The 21,095-nt window shown below is 35.8% G+C and overlaps 1 protein-coding gene across 4 annotated transcripts in view; it reads right to left on the bottom strand.

The window, feature by feature from the left end:
• The window catches only part of PAM (peptidylglycine alpha-amidating monooxygenase), a 154,240-nt gene that overhangs the window by 4,147 nt on the left and 128,998 nt on the right, over positions 1 to 21,095 (bottom strand). Inside the window, exons 15-23 of one of the 4 annotated variants that reach the window (XM_080371255.1) lie at positions 19,713 to 20,018; positions 14,341 to 14,470; positions 8,859 to 8,975; positions 8,280 to 8,352; positions 7,488 to 7,701; positions 6,624 to 6,824; positions 3,783 to 3,901; positions 2,698 to 2,797; positions 1,272 to 1,325 (exon numbers count right to left, since the gene is read on the bottom strand). In XM_080371255.1, the coding sequence (XP_080227381.1) occupies positions 1,272 to 1,325; positions 2,698 to 2,797; positions 3,783 to 3,901; positions 6,624 to 6,824; positions 7,488 to 7,701; positions 8,280 to 8,352; positions 8,859 to 8,975; positions 14,341 to 14,470; positions 19,713 to 20,018 (1,314 nt within the window). The remainder of the gene's footprint in view (positions 1 to 1,271; positions 1,326 to 2,697; positions 2,798 to 3,782; positions 3,902 to 6,623; positions 6,825 to 7,487; positions 7,702 to 8,279; positions 8,353 to 8,858; positions 8,976 to 14,340; positions 14,471 to 19,712; positions 20,019 to 21,095) is intronic. The other 3 variants (XM_080371256.1, XM_080371257.1, XM_080371258.1) reach the window with 3 other exon arrangements.

Below are 21,095 nucleotides of genomic sequence, written 5' to 3'. Positions count from 1 at the left end.
GGCTGAGGAAGTACAGGCCACTCCTGTCTGTTTATTAAGCAGAAGATACACAAAGTCCATTGGTTATCTGTTTTCTTCAAGTGGAGTTGAAAGATGTTAATTTCTGCCTACCTACCCTAAGCAGTTTACAGATTGTTACTTAAAAACTGTTTCTTACCCTGCTGATACTATTGCATTTTTCTCTAACATTAGAAGTGTGAGCTAGCATTCTATCTTCCTAAAGAAAATCAAAATGCATTAATATATCCCTAGATTTGTTGCACTGTGGATGCTGTAATGTCACCTCCTCCCTTTTGAGTGCTTCGGAATAAAAGATAAAATAAAAGGGTAACAGTTTCAGCAATAAGGATTTCATTGTTTTATAATGTCAGTCTCCTTTATTCTATATGCTTGGAACTGGCAGTTGGGATCTTTTGGTATTTTCCTTTGTCTGCATATCCATGCCTAAAGCAAACCACACAAGCTCTGAATTCAACCAAAGAAAACCAGTTAAGAACATCTGAACATTTTATAAAGGCCTCTTGGTAACGTGGTACTGTTTTTCGGTAAAGGAAATGAACTTTTCAACCAACTTAACTGAATACAAATGGTTAAAATTACTTTTAATCTTCCCAAATTGCTACTTTACCCCTTTAATCTCTCTACGTACATTTATCTCCTTATATTAAGTTTCTACATGTTTTCATTTTCTGGTTTTTTTTTTTTTCATTTTCATGCAATAAATTGAAAAAAAAAAAAAGCTGTAGAATTAGGGAAATAAATCTAAATAGAAAAAAAGTAATTGTTGCCATACGGTGTGACTGGCAAGGCTATGTACTGAAAGACTATACAGAAAGACAAACCAATTGCCGTTTGAAACACCCCTTTTTTGGTGGTTGAGGGTTGTGGAGCAGGGGGAAGGGTGCTGGGGAGTAACAATCACAGTTGTATTTCAGAGCTATTTCTGCATCTCACAGAGATACCAATCTGGACCATACCAGATAGTGGTACGGAATTAATCCACTAGTTACGTTTTTATCTTAGTGTCTGTGAAGCAGTTGTCATCAGTGCTAATGAAATGTTTATATTGGCTGTAAAATAGTGTCTACTAAGTAACAGGGTTATAAGCTGCTTTCTAGTGCTTCCTGTGCCGGCTCATTCTATCTCTATGAAATGATGGTGAAAAACAAAACAATCAAATTAGTTAGCATTTTTCCTTCCAACTTTGCAGAAGCAGTCCTAGTCCATGTGAAAATACTGGTTCCTTCATTTCCATTACAAATCAGACTAACCTTTTATTTCCTGTACCTCAATACCAGCCTTTTTAACTGACCGATGTTCCATTTCTGTAAAACAAAATGACCCTTCAGGACAACTGACATTTCAGAAAGACATTTGGTGACATTTTCCTGTTAGCTTTCTCAAGTGTACAGTACAATCCTACAGTAAACAATCCTGTCAGCACCTGAACTTCAACAAGGAGAGTCAATACAAACCATTACAAGCTTACAAGGCCATGGCAAAAAGAAAACTTGATTCATGAAGGGTGTTTGCAATAATTAACTCATGCCACAGAGATTTTATGGGCATGTGTAAAGGCTCAGGGAGTCCCACAAAAAAACCCCTGTTAATTATAATCAAAATCACAACGGATTAAAGGCTGGCTAAATCAGGGCTCCTTAGCTACTGCAGTTTTATACTGCAGCAAAAGCTAAAGAGAAAATTATATGCAAGGGCTTTCCTTATCTAATCTGTAAGTGATCAATAATTCCATTTCCCCCCCCTCATATTTCTTTGAATAAAAGCCTAGGAGTGTTCTTGTTCATGTTACTATATGCAGAAAAATCCATATCCAGTGAGAAGTAAAATTTATCTAGTCCAGTCTCGTGTTAGAGCACCTAATACCAGATGCCCCAAAGGAAAATTCATGAATTATAAACAGACAAATACGGAATAACTAGTTTAGTCAGAAGTTAATTTATAACAGCAGACTCTAACTGGGATGACTAACACGGTGAAGCCTGAGGCTTCATCTGTCTCATACATTTTTTATCCAACATAATGTAACAGTGGATTATATTTTTATTCATGTAAAATATTTAATCTCTTTCTGAATTCTTCTAAATTGATGTCTGAATAATCAGGTCCCTCTCCCTGAAGCCCAGATGCCTGCCTTGGGGGTTACTAGATTAAAATGAGGAAGTGTTTCCACTTCATGGAAATGGGACTTCAAATTATACTAGATTCATTTTCTAATGATAAATATTCCCAATGAAATTAATATAAATTTTAAATTGACTTATCTTTTTACTTCAGCCCCTGGGGGTTTCCTATATGATAACCTCAAAAGAAGCAGTTGATTTCTCAGCAAATGATACATTAGAATTAACTAAGATGCTAAAGAGTCATACTTTAGTTTAAGCAGGTACTGACATGACAAGGGATAGATCTACCATGAGGCAAATGCATTTTGATTCCTCCTGTGACAAACGAACTCATGCTTTCAGGACTTTTGTTTGACAAAGCATGTAGCCATGCTAAAGAATGGCCTTTTAATGAAAACTGAGCAGCAGCACACAACTTCTGCAGGCAGAGCTTGTAGCATATTTAAATCATTGTCATTAAGCTACCAGGTTGCTGGCCAGTGCTACCAGGTAAGTGGTACTGATCGAGGATACAAAATGTGAACTTGTGACGTTGAGAACAAAAATAACATACTTTCTGTGGACACAAACTTCCACACTGCTCTTGCAAGAACATCTCCAACGTATACTGTTTTATCTTCAGAAGCGACAACATCATGTGGCATCTCAAAGCTCTGTGAAGATAAGCAGGTACAGGTTACTCTAAAGTCTCGGCACATCCACGAGGCCTCCTTAACCTTGAACTTGAGATTGGTCATATTCAGTCCTTAGAGTGGAAAATGCAGCAGGTGCTGGTGTGAATGCCTAACATGAGTGAAGGGAGAGAAATTCCATTTCTATTGGATGTTTGCCTTCTCCAGGGGTAACATGGAGACTATTCGACGTATTCATGCTAAACAGTTTTTGCATTTATAACACTTAAATTCCTATTCTTGCATTCAATTTTATCCAGTGAAATATAAATTAAAATTATCATGAATCTTGGTTTGAGGCCCACATATTTATTTTTTGTGAGTTTATATGCAACACAGCTATTTGCTATACTCAGAAAAAAGTAACCCTTAATATAATTTTAAACTGGACTGCAAATAACAGAGTATATGTGTTACCCAGGAACAGGAATCTTAACATTCATTCTTTAGTCTAAGACAATCTATGGAAACTTTTTTTTAAACAAACATAATTTTTATGTACAATACGGTATGAACAACGTTTAGCCTTAACTTCCACACTACTCTTCTGTAAGGAAGGGATGCAACTATATAGTTGAGTATTATTTCTGCTTAGGGATATACTCCATTTTTTGACAAATTTATAACATACAGATATATGAATATTTCAAGTCATTCACTCTTTTACATTAGCTTCTAAGAACTGTCTGTCGGCAATAAAGTAAGCTTATTCTGACTGAAGGTATTATTGGTAGGAATCATCTTGAAGCTAGTATAATTTTCAAATGTGTTCCACATGTAGAAACTGGGACCCAAAACTGTAGTGTCTTTATTAAGTTAATATTGTAAATAATTCCTTTTGAATACCTTACACTATAAAACATCTTATTTCCTGTAACAGTCTGACAAAAATTGGAGAAGTAGGATGTTACCAACATTCTCATATATATCTAATTATATGCACCAGGCACTCTGTGCAATACTCTACCTTTCTAAGCGGAATAAAAGTAGAAATTATTTCTCCAGTGGAGAAGTTCATCACAAATCCTTGCACTGGTTCTGTCTCTCCAGGATAAGGCATTCCATTAACTGCAAAGAGAAGACCACCTGCAACAACATTAAATATGCTTTAAGAACCTACACATAGCAAACTGCAGTGAAGATGAACTGTAAAGGTTTAGATGAAAAAGGCTGTCTGAAAGAAACAGATGGAGAGAAATGTAACTCAATAGGAACCTAAATCACAACAGGATAGGATAGTTAAGTAACGTAAAACAGGTGAATGTTTGGCATTTAAGAGATGCACACTTTGTCCAAATGAGAACAAGCAAGGCAGTATTTTACAGATTGGTTAAATGTGAAAACAAAAAGCACTAAGAAAAATAAGCTGAAGAATGCTTTGCTAAGGATGCCTTGATCTAATAATGAAAAGTTCTTTAAATGCATCAACAGCAGAAAGTCAGCTAGGGAATCAGTGGGACCACAAGAGGAAAAGGTGTGAAAGGGGGACTCGGAGATCTTCAGTTTTTGTCAGTTTTTTCTGTTGGCTATGTTGCAGATATTCTGACACTCTATTTTTTTCATAGCAGAGGTCAGAGGAGCCAGCTCGGCTGGAAGGAGGTACTCTAAAGGTGGTAGACAAGTTGGAGGTTAATAATTCACCAGGTTTGGAAGACATTCACACAAGTTCAGAAGGAATTCAAATGTGAAATTACAGACCTCACGCCAAGCTGAGTAACCTAGCACTGTAAACAGCCACTCCTCCAGAAGACTTGCAGGCTGTCAAAGTAATGCCCACCTACAAGAAGGGCTCAAAAGAGTCCTGGGGAACTACAGGTCAACAATTCTGGCTTCCATCCCCAGTGAGATGGTAGAATCCATAATGAAGAGAAATACATGGGAAGCGTGGCCTGTTGGAAACAAGTTGGTATGGCTTCTTTAAGGTGAAATTGTGCCCTCTCCTCCTGAACAAGGAGAAAAAGCACACAGGTAAAGGAGATTCTGTAGACATGCCTGGATTTTCAGAAAATATTTGACAAGGTTGCGCATCACAGTTTATTAAAGAATGTGAGTTGTCATAGGGCTGAATGAAAGATCATTAATGAACAGGAAGCAAAAAGCAGCACTTAAGGGCAGAACTTATAATTTTTCAGGATAGAGAAGTCTGAGTAGTGCAATGAACTCCTGAACCCTGCAGAGATCACAGCCAGAAACAATTTCATCCAACAGTCTTCATCAGTGACCTGAAAACTGGAGCCAACAGTGAAATCTCCCTGTCTGAGGAAGGCACCGAGTTCTACAGAGTAGTCAAAAGCTTGATGATACTGAGAAAGTCCAGAAAGACTTTTTATAAGAATGAGTTTCAGACAGATGGCAGAACTGCTTCAGCAAAGACAAATATAGATCGATGTTTCTGCAAAAAAATAATCTAGATCATGCCAAAGTGATGTTTAGCTTGGAAGCGGCAGCTACAACTCAGGAGAGACATCTCCAAGCCATTACTGGAAGGTCTCTGAAATCTTTGGCTCCATGTACAGTGACAGCCAAAATTTCAACAGAATGTTGGGCATCATCAGGAAAAGGATTAGGAATGGAGGGGATAGTTCTGCCACTAGCATACCCACATCTTGAGTACTGAGTGCTTTTTTACTCTGCATCTCAAGAGGGTCCTAATACAGTTAAAGATGCTAGAGAAGAAAGGCAAGAACTACAACAATCAAGGGGCTGAAGCAATATAATGGCTTATGGGGAGAGACTAAGGGGGCTGGGGTTCTCCTTGGGGAGGAGAAGGCTAAGAAGGAGCAGATATGGGGAATGTGGAACTATTATTCACCAATTCCCAAAACACTAGGACCAAGAAACACTCAATGAAAGTATGTCACTTTTTTAAATTAAAAAAATAAAGCGGGTAATGTATTTCTGGACCCTGTACCTGCAGGAGGTTGAGGAGACAGACAGTACAAGCCAGTTCAAAATGGGATTAGGAAAACTTATGGTCAACAGGTCTATAGAAAGATACTACAAAGAAGTCAGAAGCTACCTCCTAACACCCTTAAATAAAGTGCATGTGGATGCACATGGAGTAGGAGAGGAACAGACCAGAAAATGCAGCCAGGCTTACAGAGTGTCCTTAGAGTGCCTCTTGCTGCCGCTGTCAGAGACAGAGCTATCGGTGTCAAGTAACTCATCCAGTACAGCATTTCTTATGTTCTTGTCAGATGCAAGAGAGAGAACCTTGGTATTAAATCTGATATCAAATACTGAGTCAGGAGCCTGACATGCCAAAACTCCTTGTCCAGTTCTTGACATTTACATTACCTTTAGTATTAGCACTAAAAATCTAACCCCAGAACTCAATACAGTAATTGTTAACCAGACTGTGATATTAAAAACCACAACTTTTTCAAAATGTTTGCTTTCAGATTTTTTGTTTTATAAAACCCAAAACTTCTATTTTTTTTCTTGATAGTTTGGAACCTCTTTATTTTGCTCTCTTCAATGGAGCTTGAAATGAGTACTTTAAAATGCTATTAACTAATTATTGACGCTGCAGTCACTAGGAAGTAAACAAATTATCCACTTGTTGACATCACATTTAGGGAGTCTAATCAGTCATTTCTCAGAAAAGAGACTACATGCAAGCTTCTCTCATCCCACAATTAGGGAAACAGGATAGTTCTAAAATTTTCCATTACATCAGCTCTACTTTGCAAGAGAATAAATATCTAGCTTAAGATAACACAATAGCATTCTTGAAATAACACAGTTTACTGTGACATACTGGCACAAAACAACTACTTGAAATCTGAAGAACAGGAAAAAAGATTACCTGGAACGTATGAAACTGCAAACAACTCTCTTCCAAATGATTTGTGCTTGATCTCTCTTAGGAACTCCCCAGTCTCTAACCTGAAGCACTGAATTCGACCATTTTCCCTGTCTGCAACACACAGCTGATTGAAGTCAGGGATCAGGGCTAAGCTGTGAGGGATATGAAACTGTCCAGGTCTGGCTCTGCCTGAAGAAGTCTCTGCAATACAAAATATCCAGGTTTGTGTTAAAGTACACACTGAAACTATCAGTTTTATTTAGAAACAGCAATATGTCACATAACACAATGTAACACTGGGAAAAGAATAAAGTCAGCTTGCTTGCTTCTCCTAGCAGTTTTACTCGTTTAGGTAGGTAAACTGTGGTAGTCTTCTGCATTGACTTTGTAAATCCTGAACTTATGAATTCGGTATTTCCCTATAATATTTGGCATAGTTTAATGCCTGATACATAAATCTGAGTCAGGCAGAAATCTAATTATTCATAAAACTTAAAATAGATGGGATCATGGCATAAATCTTGCGAAAATGGTAAAGGTTTACACAATTTGATCAAATGTTTAAGAAAAAAACCCAAGGTTTTTGTGAAAGTCAGAACATTTTCTGAATGACAGGACACACCAACACTTGTACTGAAAGCATGCTATAAAATTCCCATTTTTTATTTTTAGTGAACAGATAACTACTACAAGTAGCTGTATGAACAGAAGAGAGAAAATTGGAATCCAGTGACAAAGTTGAACTTCAGCTAGGGCCTGGAAGGTATTTCAGTAATAGAAATTTATAAATAAAAGTAATAGTAACATCAGCAATCTCATGGTTCATGATAACAGCAGTATGGGTAAAGTACCAAGAGCTCTGACCTGCACCTTCTCCCCACTGCATCACGTACAATCCATTTGGAGAGAACTGAACGATTCGACTGTTACAGTAGCCATCAGAAACATAAATGCTGCCAGTGATCGGATCCACGGCCACATCAGTTGGTTGACAGAAATGATTTCTGTCACTGCCTGGTTGCAAAGCTACTCCTAAGATCAGTAATGGTTCTTTGTCATCTGCTCCCAGTTTGAAAACCTTTTTTGTCAGTCAATGGGAAAAGAGAAGACGTTTCAGTTATGGAAGGTAAAATATAAAAGGGATGACTACCTACCAAAAAATACCTATTATTAAAATAGACTTATATGGTGTATAAAACAAATTTATGTACCAAACATAATCTTAATATATTGACTATGACATCTATTATTGGGTTTTTTATAATGTTGATTCTAGGAAATGTCTGCCTAAAATATAAATTTCCTGTGATTACAGCAAATGAATTGGTTTCACATTCTGGACTTAAGTATATAGGAGAATTGAGAAGCAAAGATGTAACAGAAAAAACTGTTCTTTTCAAAAGAATAATTGTTTTAAAACAGATACTTTTATTTCTGAATACTATGTCCACGTAGCAAATTGTTAAACACAACTACATTCCATGATGGCCAACAGGGGTCAATTTCTGTTCTTAATGTTTATCTATGTTTACTTACTCTATTCTTAATGTTTATCTTAATAGGCCTAGATAAATGATTTATGTCAAATCTCTAGGAAAATAAAAACATTTTTTAGCAAAATATTAAGGTCCTGGTCTTAAAACTTCAAAAACATACCTGATGGAGAGCTACATCAGTGACCCAGTAGTTACCATTTTTATCTATACTCAGACCATGTGGTAAATAAAATCTGCAAGCATAAATGTAGAAGAATCAAGTTAAAAATTTCTTTTAGGAAGAATGATGGAGATGTGAAGTTTCACTTTCTATCTACAGATCAACAAATGCTGTAGATACTAACTACCTGCTGTATTTAATGAAAAAAGTAGCTTTACAGGACAGAATTTTCTTAACAGGAGTGTCTCAGCTCAGAAACTCAGTTGATCTCTGGTATCTCACTCAGGCTAATATTTGGTATCTTTAAGGACAATACACAACACTCATGAGCTCGGCATTTCTGTTAATCTAGCTGGTAGATTAAATTGTACTAATTGCTAGAAAGCAGAGACGATAAAGATGGCAAACTACCTTTAATAGTTTTTGATTTTGTATTTATTCTTTATGTATTAATTTAAATAAACTCAGAAGCTACAATCACACAATGTAATATAAAACACATGAAAATGGGTTTGGGTTTTTTTTTGAGGAAAATATACAGAAATGTTAGTTCAAATAATAAAAGCAAAAATAACTTACAGACTTTTGCCCATGGAATGAAGCAGTTTTGCATTACTTGGATTCAGGACAAGAATTGTGTTCTGTTCAATTGGTCCAAGTCCTCTTTGCTGATAAACAAATTTGCTATCGAAAGAGCTACACAAAAATAATGGAGTAGAAAGCAACCATTAGAATGCTCACCTGATGAACAACACACATGCAACTTTTAGCTGAGTTTTGTAGTTTAACGCCAGCGTGGGGTTATCAGCTTTTCTTTTTCTTTAAATAAGCCTTATTACATTACTATATGACTGCAGGAGTTACAGCGTTGGATGTCTGTATCTCCTACTGAGGTTAAGACTTCCAAACTAAAAGAACACCAAATGAACACAGCAACAATTAATGTAATCCTAAAGCAAGCAAGCAAGTAAAATACTCTTCTTTTTTTTTGTTTGTTTGTTTTCTTTGCCATGGCAAATCAGAAATGGAAAATCAAACAATGAAGCCCAAGTAAAAATACACCTAATCACCAGGGCATAACTGCCTGTAAAAAGTTATACTTTGTACTGTCTAAGGCAGTGTGTGTGTGTGTTTGAGTGTCTTTCATTTTTGATTTTTTCAAACACAATTCAATGTTTTGCTAGAGCTTACTATTGTAAGGTTCAGGTCTTATGGTTCTTACCCTTTTCAGAGTGTGCTTGCAGGAGACTATAGGGTATGATGTGTATTTCTCCTATCCCCACAACTCTACAGTCAATTTTCAGGGTACATGTAATATATTAATAAAGAACATTTTAAAATGTCATTATTTCAGACATTAAGAACATTCCAGAAGACAATTACTAGGCATAAAATTATCATATGCTTAACAAAGAATAAAATATAGTTGTCTGTACCTGTAAAGAGAAGTTGGCCATTACTCAAACCTGTTGAAATATACGTTCAGCATTTAGTGAACGTAATTAGTGTAAAATTTTTTGAACAAATTTAGAAAATGGTATTTGACTGTGGATGAAAAAAGCGTGAACATAAGACATACTCCCCCACTCCCACCTTGTATTTTTAAATCCATTTGTTAATCCTAAGAGAAACACAGGTATGATTGATGTTACTTTGTAAACAAGAATGTACTCTGTAGACACAGAGAAGGCTATGAATAAAGCTATTAAAACTTCATATTGCACAGCCCTAGCAGCATGACCTCTTCATAACATCAAACATTTATATGTCTAGAATTTTCAATGTGGAAAAGCAGTACCGGCTTCATATATAGCCAGAAAAATCTGTGCGACAGGATGTGTTTAAGTTTCTGCATAGGCTATAATTAAAAAATATTTAGATACTACTGCTGTGTATGGTAACTACCTGTGACTATTTATTTGATTTGTCATATAATCAGTAAATAGTTTTCACTACAAATAGTTAAGCACAAGGTGATAGTTACTAAAACTCTATACTGACCCCTTCTAAAACTGTGCTGTGGTGCTATAGGGAGACACGGTAAACAGTACCGACAGAGAATGGCCCGCTGATGTGTATCTTCTTGTTTAGCCATGGTTCAGCAGGTGTGGTTTTATTCTTTACCATTACTGGCAGCAATCTTCTGTGACAAGTTCTCTTGGCTTTAAACAGTTTTATTTAAAAAGGAGTCTAATACTCCTAGAGGACTTCCTCTAGGTATGGATGACCATAACTGAAGAACCCACACTGGACAGACTGAGCTGATGTTACTAACGTTGTTACTGATCAGCACAGCTGAACATACAACAGAATAGGTATTGTACAAAAAAATCCACAGAAAACAAGGTTGTATCTCTGGAGAACTCACTAACTAGAAAGAAACCTTAAAACATGACCGGCTTTCCTTATGATTTTGGTTCTTAGTAACAGCGCTGTCCAGACTTTGAAGTATTCCCTGCTAGCAACTACCTGGTTCTTCTGGGAACAGAGTGCTTTCAGCGTAAATAAGAGATTATATGGTATTTTATGCAAAGAAAGCCTAGTGAACTTTGAAATGAGTTTATGGCACTGATCTTCCATGCATCTTCTCCCTGTCAAATTTCCTTTTCTAGGAATAAGACTGGCATGCTACAGAATCAGTCACTCTTCCCTTCCCAGTGTTTGAGACCAATTTCCCAGGCAGCCAATGTTCCTTTGTTTCAACTGATAAATGAAGATACAAACAATGCTGACTATTGCTAGCTTAAAAGCAGAAGACCAAAATCAACCAGCCAAAATAAATTAATATCTTACTGTTATATGTCATATTGCTTTTCAGCATGGTTTTGTAATAAGTTCTGCAGTTTGATATCAAAGGACAACCAAAATATGCTGCATGTCATTATTTCTAATTTCAAACCCCGGTGTGATTCCACAGCTATTTTTCTACTTCTCAGCTGGCCACTTTACACTAATACAAAGAATTTATTTCTAAATGTAACATCCTTCTGGTGGGCTACATATTAAATTTAGACAGACCACCTGATCTCATAACCCCTGAAGGCATAACCCTGGAGTTCTATTCTCGATCAATATCCACCACAACTGTGGTACCGTGCTCAGCCTGAATTAACCTGCCTAGCTTGTTAAGAATGCAGTAACAAGAATACAGTTTATATTCTTTATTATGTCTTTTATAAATTGCATGAATAGTATACATTTTACATCACAAAATGTAAACTGTCAACTGATTCATTCCTTAGCCAGCTGAATAGTTCCAGTTTTTTTCATTCTGAACAGCACATGCTGCATATAGCAAAGACAGTTCTGAAACTGAGGAGACAAGCCTGACTTATTTAAAAGGAATTTTTTCTCTTGTGTTTTTATATCATGCACAGAAGGAATGCTACAGCCACTGAAAAGCTGCTACTTTATTACAGGGCTTGCATAACTGCTGTTGTGTTCTAAAGCAGACTGAAGCTGCCAGATAAAACATCACAGACCATTCACCCAGCTGTATTTAGCTGCATGGGGATCCAGCTTCTACTTCTTATATTATTAATGCATTGGAAACATTTGTCCATGGCCTAACAGCACATATTGTATTTATTTAGTTTGTTTCTATACTGTGCTGTTGAAGCAATGAAACAAGAGAAAATAAATTCTGGGTGTTCAGGCTTGACTGATTCATCACGTTTATAATTTGGTAAGAAATATTATACTCAATATACAATATATTGTGTATTTGCAGCTAATGATAAACATCAACTTACAAGTTTGATAATTTCTTATCCCTTCCCCATACAACAGTCATGATAAACTCCTTTCAAATACTCATTTTTTATTCCTTTTTACTGAAAAATGAGAACACATACACTTCTTTCTCTTCAGCACAACTCATGAAAGGGTCCCCAAGGCTATTTTGTATGCTCATGAGGTACCCAAAGATAAAAAGGGAAGGCTGACTGGCTGAGCACATTTTTGTGTGATGCTTCTCTGTGCCACGAGGCATGGAACAACAGCTTAACCACAGGTATGTTTTCCAAATATATTGTTTTAAAGTTGCAATAGTCTATAACCATTTTAGCCTATCCTATTTAAGGGTTCCTACCAACACCAGCTTTCCTATATATTGATTAACCATGCTCCACAAGAAGAAGAAAAAAATCACAAAACTTGTGAACAAAACCCCTCTGAAATGAATAAGGATTTAATGCGTGGTTATCTTTATGGAAGGCCCATAACCAGGTTCAGTTAACAGCAGCTCATCTTACATCTTGGTTACGTATCTGGGACGGAAATGTTCTGGTAATATTTACAAGGCCAGGCAGTTTTACTCTGGTCCAACTTCAATTCCCAATGATGGCAGATAGGGCAATATCCTCACACAGGACTGATATCTGCAGATTAGCACTACCAATACTAAACATAACGTAAAGCATTTTTCTGGGAAGTCTGATAAGCACAGGCTAGAAACACTCAGAATATGAACAATGGCTGCTGTCAAGGACAGGGCTGAGTTAGGTGAACCTGCAGTGTTACCCAGCACAGATGGTAAGTATGTGGATTTCCAGACCCCAGACAACAGCTCCAACCTTTTGGACCCACACAATAAGAAAGCTGAAGTTCAGTATCTCTCTGAACATGGTTGATTCATTATGCTTGCTTGCTATTTTAGGGAACGTTAATTTTTTTTTGTTTTCTTTTGTTTAAAATCTGTAGGCTCTCCAAATACTTCTTGGCCTCAAACTCCAGTTTTGTGCCCTGGGTTGTGTATATACTTCAGCTGTCAGACACTCAGAAATACACGTCAGAAGTAAGAAATGAATACAACTGCCAGCCTATTTCTGATTTTTTTTTTCAATTGTTTCTTCAATGACACAAAGAATAGCACTTATGTTTATGCGTAGGATGAAAAAACCCAAATCAACATCAGCTTTTATTTGAAGCTCAAGTAATGCAAATTGCAGCATGCATCATCCTTTCAAATTTTATAGCCTGCACTATATACACTTGAGCTGGAGAGATCACTGATACAATGCATGCGGTATAAATGATTGCCTTATCTGCTGGATTATGTTATTTCACTAAAAACCCAAAGAACTTACTTTCCTTCATAAAACAGTATTATAAGAATAATTTGTTATTACAAGTTTGAGAAAGCTGCCCCCCGTAATTTTCAGAAGCTATGTTGTCTTAAAATGAATCTACCTGGAGTTGGGAAAAAAATACTGTTTAGTTATATACATGGAAAACCGATGCTTAGAAGTGAAAAAAAGGCACATTTAAAAAGGGTACTACATCATATTCTGTTACAGGCTAATACTATTTCCTCCCAGTGTTCTGTTACAATTTCATGGATTTTTTTCCCGAAGTGTCCTTTTAAACAGCCATACTATTTTAAAGCTCAAGGACATAAGGACACCGTATAAATAAAGGCACTATACTTTATTTGGAATGTTCTGTTCTTAAAATAATGTAACTTTGAGTATATTACTCTACAAACACTAGAAAAATGGCCATTATAAAGTTTGGACTTTTTTTTTGTTTGTTTTGAGTGACACTAAGTGTAGTAAATTTTACCAAATGAGTAGAACAAAGCCTGTTTTGAGGGAATACCTTGTAACAATCCAACTTTGTTCAGTGGACATAAAACCAAAAAAGAATGAAGATACACTAGAGCTATATTTGCATGTCTTAAATCAAACTGCTAATAGTAATACGCCACACTAAAACATGATTCTCCCAAGCTAATCAGTCTTGCTAAAAACATGGAGAAGCAGGGATAACTAATTTCAGTGACTATTATACTAACATGGTCATGAAGTTTAAGGACCTAATGTACTATGTCCTTTTTCTCTGGAGACACATTCTGACCATCTGAAGACCCAGTAAACCCCATCGTCTTGAACTGTCAGTCACCACTTCCATTCTGCATCTCCCAAAGGCACTTTCAGCCAAAGAACTGAGTTTTAAATGGAAAAGGAACTGCAATCTGTCTTGTCTTTTCTTGAGAAGACACGCAAACAGCACACAACAATTTGACCTTCCAAACATGGCACTGGGCAGAGTATCTACTTACTTTTCATCCCAGACATGATCACCTCTGTGGAAGATCACTAGGTTATGTTCAGGGTCCAGAGCCAGCCCAGAAACCTGGCCTAGTTTGAGGTCTAACCCAGGCCACTCCACAGCCTCTTCTATGTGGAAATCTGACCAAAGAAACAAATAAACAAAAGACAGACATTCATGTAGCATATTTATAAAAAAACCCATGGTTAACTGGCATTTGGTACTGTTGGGAATTATATGGACATTTTCTTACATGCAGTATTTCCATTAATGCATTGCAATTAATTCCAAGCACAGTTTTATTACAGTAAAGCATGCACAAGCACTGGCATCCTGCTACATCTAGGATGACAGAAACTTCAAAATTGCCTTTGACTCCATTCTTTACTCCATTTTATAAGGATACAGGTACTCTAGAAGTTTTAGGAGCTCTGTGAATACTTTCTACATTAAAAGATTACAGAAATATACAACTACTATCCAAAATCAGCAGGCAAATTTAAATATTAACCTGTCAGTATTTTATTAAAAAATGCGTAAGTAAGACTATGAATCACTAAACCAACTACGTATCAGAAGTGGTTGATTCATGACTTTTTTTCAAAAAAGCTTTTAACACTAAGAAAAAAAGACACAGGGAAGGAAGAAAAACAGCAATGAGAAGCAAATAAAACTAATTCTGTGACGTTTGCCTATGACGTTTCTTACACCCAACATATGCATTAGTTCTGGATAGTGTTCATGTCCGTATCTTAATCCAAATGTTATCAGCATGAATGGGAAATAGATGTCTAAATCTGATGAAAGAGATGAAGAAGGGTAGAATATCTGTCATTGTTTATGCTGTAATACACTGTTTTAAAGAATAAATACTGGATAGTTTTTTAATAACACAAGTCTGATTTTCACACTAAATCAACAGCACAGGATTTAGCAAGTGAAACATGGCTAAGAAGTGAGATGCTTCTTGTGTTTGTCTTAAATCATAAAACTCCTCAAGGGAGACAAATTTAGTTTCAACTTACAGATTAAAATTAAAAATATAAAAAGATGTTTACTTCAATCTTCTTTGTTTTATGTACTAACAGACTTGCACTGATTAAAGGCACAACAGTACACAGTTTGAAAAAGTTGCAGAGTGTTGGCTACTAGGATTAATTCCTCACAAACTGCTTAAATGCTATTTGGAAGAGGTTAGTCTGGGCTGCTCTGGCAGTACTAAAAGACAACTGAACAATATTCCCCAAAATAAAAAAGTAATGGCAAGGCAAATGTCAGTAACTCTGATAAAAGAAAAAAACCTGCAACCAAATCCTAAAATGCCTTCTGCATATTAGAAAAGCCATCACTCCTTCCTTTCAGAAATAAATTTGTTTGGCGTAACTCAGGTATTTCTAGTATGTAGACTTTGTATGTAGGTAAGTATAGACAAACTGAAGGTGAATAGAAAGGAATTACTTTGCAGTTACGTGAAACTGGAGCTGTTTCACTAGTATTCAATGTGTTTGACAGCATCATGCTCTACTTCACAACTTTCAGTTCACCCAAAGCCTGCATGTTTTGCTGTTGATCCTGAACACTGGTCACTGCGCTACCATCTAGGCAGGTGAAACACAGATCCCCATTCACAAAGTGCCAGAGCATCAATGCTCTGAAACAAGGCAGATCACAGACCTTAAGACACAGCACCCAAGAAGTCTGAGAGGGTTCAGCTGGAAGTGATCTTCTAATGAAAGGAAAAATGAAATGGAAAACAATGTCCGAAATCGTCAGGTCACCTGTGCAATCTAGCTGATCTGATAAGCATATCCCCCAGCCCCCCACCCCCCCATTTCACTTGGAAGAGATATAGTCTGAGAGTAACAGCAAGGATGGGGTGGAGAGAAAACCATTCTCTACAATCTACACAGGGGGAAGGAAAACCCAGTGCTGAAAACCTTCCACAGATTAGGAGGTATTTTACCTTTGTAGTTCTAGATACCATTGCTAGAGTAGGTGACAGGGAAACTCTTCAGGCTAACACAAACCTAAGACAGACCTAAGACAATCAGCAACTCCAGTGACTCCAAGACAGTAATCAGAAACTTCTGAAGCAAGAAATTCTTTGCAGTGCAAATTCTGGTCACAGCAGGTGCAGTACCAGATTATTTTCATGGACGTTCAGATTTTGAAAGGCATAAAAGGACAGAAATCCAGCGTCTATTTCCTCACTTGCTCATCCCATGTCAGTGTAAGTTAACTTGCAGAAAGCTTGTGTATGTTCAATGTTACAGTGTCTCTTAGCCTCTGACCCTTTCCCAACAATGCTAGAAAAATCAGAAGGCTAAACACAGAAAGCCTAAATTTTGGCCTCTGTAAAATTCAGTCTCTCAAAAGGCATGTACTATACAAGATGTTTATGCTTACACTTAAAGAACTAAAAGATTTCTGATAGATCAAAACAATAAAATGAATGTACAGTGAAATACACTCTAAACACATGAACTCCAACCTCCACACAACCCTTAGATAAACTCACACTTTTCCAGAGGTGATTTATTATTGTTATCTTTTCTTTTCCTTTTGCAAGTCCCATACTGAAAGTCTTTTGATACAGATTCATCTTAAGGCAACTACCTTTTTTTTACTCAAACCATACTTAATAAATTTAGATTTCATTTATCTAAGACTTAGTATTATTTTCCTACAAAACTAAGTGGTCCATGGAAAAGTTACACACGAAACCAAAGAAAATTACTTTTCCCCATTAAAATATTTTAAAACTACTTGTAAATTATATAATCACCAGTTTTGTTGTAAATGAGATTTCTAAACTAAATACCAGATTTACCATGCAGTATAGAGTAGTTCTTTTCATCAATGAAACCATAAAGAATTATACAGATTTTGAACATGCAAATCAGCTTCTGATCTCTCTACAAGTAAAAGAATAAATCCTTATTTATTGGCAAAACTGCAATTTACTGTCCAGAAACCCCTGGAAGCTCTTGCTTTTAACATTACAAATTCTAGTCATGTTGCATTTACTCCCTGCCATCAGAGGGATGTATTCATTTAAATCTTGACAGATATAAGTAAGCACAGCATAAGAGTTTTAAAAATTGGAAAATTAGACTGTTTGCCTTTATTAGGAGGTATAATTGTACTGGTTGCAGTGACGTTGAACAACCAGACTGATTAGTGACCAGTCTCAGGGAAATAAGGTAACAGCAGTAAGAGTAATAGCATAAAGTTATTTATAACAATGTTACTTCACATATCGGTTACTTGCTATTTCAGGTCAGTTACATGTTTAAAATTGGAATATTTGCAAGACAAAATACTAATCTATTTTAACTCCAGTAATTTCTAAACAGTTAAATGAAAATTAATTTAATTTATTAATTTATTTATCTATTAACAGGTTTTAATACACTTAAATTAATTACATTAATATAATTTAATTTATTACTCTATTAAATTAATATAAAATTATATTATATAGATTAATTAATATAAATTTATATTAAATTAAATTAATATAATAAAAATAATTATAAATGAATTAAAAAAATAGTAAATTATTTAATAACAGTTAATTTTAAAGCAACCAGTCTTGTCATAAGAAACACTGAGATTTTTTTTAAATTAATACAGTAAATAATTTTATGAAGGGTGCAATTTTTTTTTATTAAATCAAGATAAGTTAAAACAGTTTTTGTTCCTCTCCTTCCTCTGAAGAGGAAAATTCTGTTATGGAAAGTTTTTTTCTTCTAATACATAAATACTTCCCAAAATGGAAACTAAACATGTGCTTAAGGATTTTATTGCTATAAACGTGTTCTTTTGCCAAAAGATGGCGCTAATAGCTTCTGCAGTTCAGAACTTCCGTAGTTAGACTTATCTCAAGCATAAAAAAAAATAAAAATAAAATCAATTCTAATTAAGATAATTTCAGTTTTCCTTTTTGCTGTAACTCAAAATTGCATCATTTGAAAGTCCGTTTATTAATTAGTCCTCCACCAACAATTTCCCCCAGAAAGAATATACAGCTACTTAAGTAGCCGAGCAAATGCTTTCTGTAGTTAGAATTCATGCCATATGGCATGCCAGCTAAGCCATTTATTCAGTTCACTGACACTCCCTCTTCTGGATCAGTTAAAACAGAAAGGAAATTTCTTTTTTTCCCTTACACACCACATGCTATTAGTCTGAACAGTACAAACTGCTTTTCCAGAAATGCTACAGACATCACTCTTCCAAGCATTTAATTCCAGTGTCACTTACGGAAGTATTTATGATTTATTTACGGTTAGGTCAGGCACACAGTAACATACCACCTGGTTTTTGCCCCTAATTGACCAACTAGACAGGCTCTCATTTAACTGACTGGCATAACATAACATTGGAAAGTCCTCATCTTTGGTTTTCTGTTAAATACAAACCTAGAATTACACTGAATTTGAATACTGTAACAGAAACTTACATAAGCAGAGACAATACATGTTAACATTTTGAACTGAAATAAAAATCAAATGGATAATGAATGATGTATACTTGTGTACAACAATACTCAGAAACATCAAGCTGGCTGGCTGCAACATAAAAGCAAGCATGTGCTGCTACAGCTTATGCATACAGATGACTTTCATGCATACATACCAGTTTCTTTTATGAGATACTCGTCACATGCTGCATTATCTAGCTTTCCACATTAGCAAGTAAGACTAAGCACAATAAATATCACAGAGACTAAAATGCAAGTAAAACAAACACGATACTTTCATGGTTTCTGCTGTCATAGAAACCTGAAGGGAATGAATTATAATCTTTGCATAATAAAACAGCCTCTTCAATAACGTTTGGATATCCAAGCCCAATTTGAAATAAATATGTGGAAAATTTTACTTCTCAAAAATTTTTCAGGATTAAATACCACTCTTTCTGAATGAGAGAGAAAATGTGCAATAGAATTACTGCAATGAATTTTATAAAATTCTGTATCTGACAAACCAAGGTACTCAGAAAACTCATAAAATGTGTTGATAAGTTATTTGTATTAAGAAAATTCTTCACTTCCCATGACTACCATACCCTGCCTTAACCTTGTTTTAGCGTAATTGATATCGAATCATCAAGTAAAAGTCTTCAGAGTAGAAAAAATGCTCTGTGTTCCGAAAAGTACCGGTATTGTACCATTGGTATACGTTCTTTCTCCACACATGGAGAGGGAAAAAACCCCACTGAAACACTTCTAAAATAAGAGGGAAAACATTTCCATAATTAGGAAAACCGTCACATAAAATACTCCTACACATCAATTGATATTCCCTTCAGATTTTGCTAATGTGGATCACAGCTCTTACATTGCATTTCATTGTATAAAATTAACCCCTAACCCACCTCCTGTATGTTCTTTTTCCCAGCTTCCCTCACCATGTTTAGACTGTTGTAAAGAGAAATGTCTGTTCTCTGGTGGCCTCAAGGTAGACTCTAGTCTGTGAAATTTGTGAATTCTGTCTCTGACAAGAATAGTATTGTCCCTCTCATCATGATTTGTGATCTCTCTGGCAAGATCCTTCTTTTGGACTACATTAGCAATCTCAGCTACAATATCTGATTCTGCCTTTTCTGTAGGGTTATGCTTATGCACATGTACAACATCTTCCCTTTCTCCTAGCAGCTTGGAAAGGAGTGAATAGAAATCACCTGTACAGAAAAGAGAAAAGATAAGAGGAAAGGAGGGAAAAAACAATTATAACAAATTGTGTAGTTTTAGAAAGCTTCAGCAAAGTATACTGTAACAAAGTTATATAAACAGTCATTGTCAAAAGTAGTGTAAGAGGGAACTGTTTCAGCCTCAGGAATTGAATGAACCAACTCTCTGGTACAAAAAGATAATGTCCAATCTTTATCAACTTCAATTTACATAACAATGTCCACTTTTACCTGACACTCTAGCATCAAAAAATCATCACCTCTGCATAGATGTTCTTGGAAACAAGGAGAAAAATGAAAAAAGTGTGCAAGTTTCAGTAAAAGAATATTTATGATTGAATTACGTGGATTTGCCAGACTGCTGCTGACAATTTTATTTTTACAGAACAAAGTAAAAATTCTATAGTTTTATAAATTTGTTCAGTTACAGAGACAATAGACAGTCATGATCATTTCAAAATATATTTCTTTGAAATCTGTCATTGTGTAAGAAGCTTAGGCTGTAAGAAAACAAGACTTTCACATTTGCAAACACAGTCCATACAGCATACTGTAGAAAGAAGACACACTAGTAGAACAGAGGGATCCATTAATTTTCACTTATTGTCTCTGGGTCCTGTCCTTCCTCTTCCTCCAAACAGTAACTCCCCTTAGTCCCAAGATCACCTGGCAATGCAAGGAACAGTAGTATATTTTCTCCAGCTACTTGCTAGCAACACAGTTATCACTATAGCTTTCTTAGATACCAAGAAGCATTTCAGTAAATTCCAGAACAATAGCTCATAGTAAACAACCAAAAATTAGGTATGCAAATTCCAGAACCACAACTCTCTTCACAAAATATTCAAACCACTTAACAGGTTTTGATGAAGTCAATGTTAAATTCCTTGGATTATATAAAGTGATGGCATGATGACAAGTACATCCCTCTCCTGGAATTCTCTGCTAACCAGCATGTAACCAGCTTGTTAGAATTTGTTAACAAAATATCTTGGCTACCTGAAACTACTTTCAGTTCTATTAAATAAAACTGCACATTTGACTGGAAAGAGACATCCAATATGCTTT

The sequence above is a fragment of the Falco punctatus genome (assembly GCF_963210335.1).
Source record: "Falco punctatus genome assembly, chromosome: Z".
NCBI lineage: Eukaryota > Metazoa > Chordata > Aves > Falconiformes > Falconidae > Falco > Falco punctatus.
The sequence above is the reverse complement of the archived record's forward strand: the minus strand, read 5'-3'. Positions and strand labels throughout refer to the sequence as shown.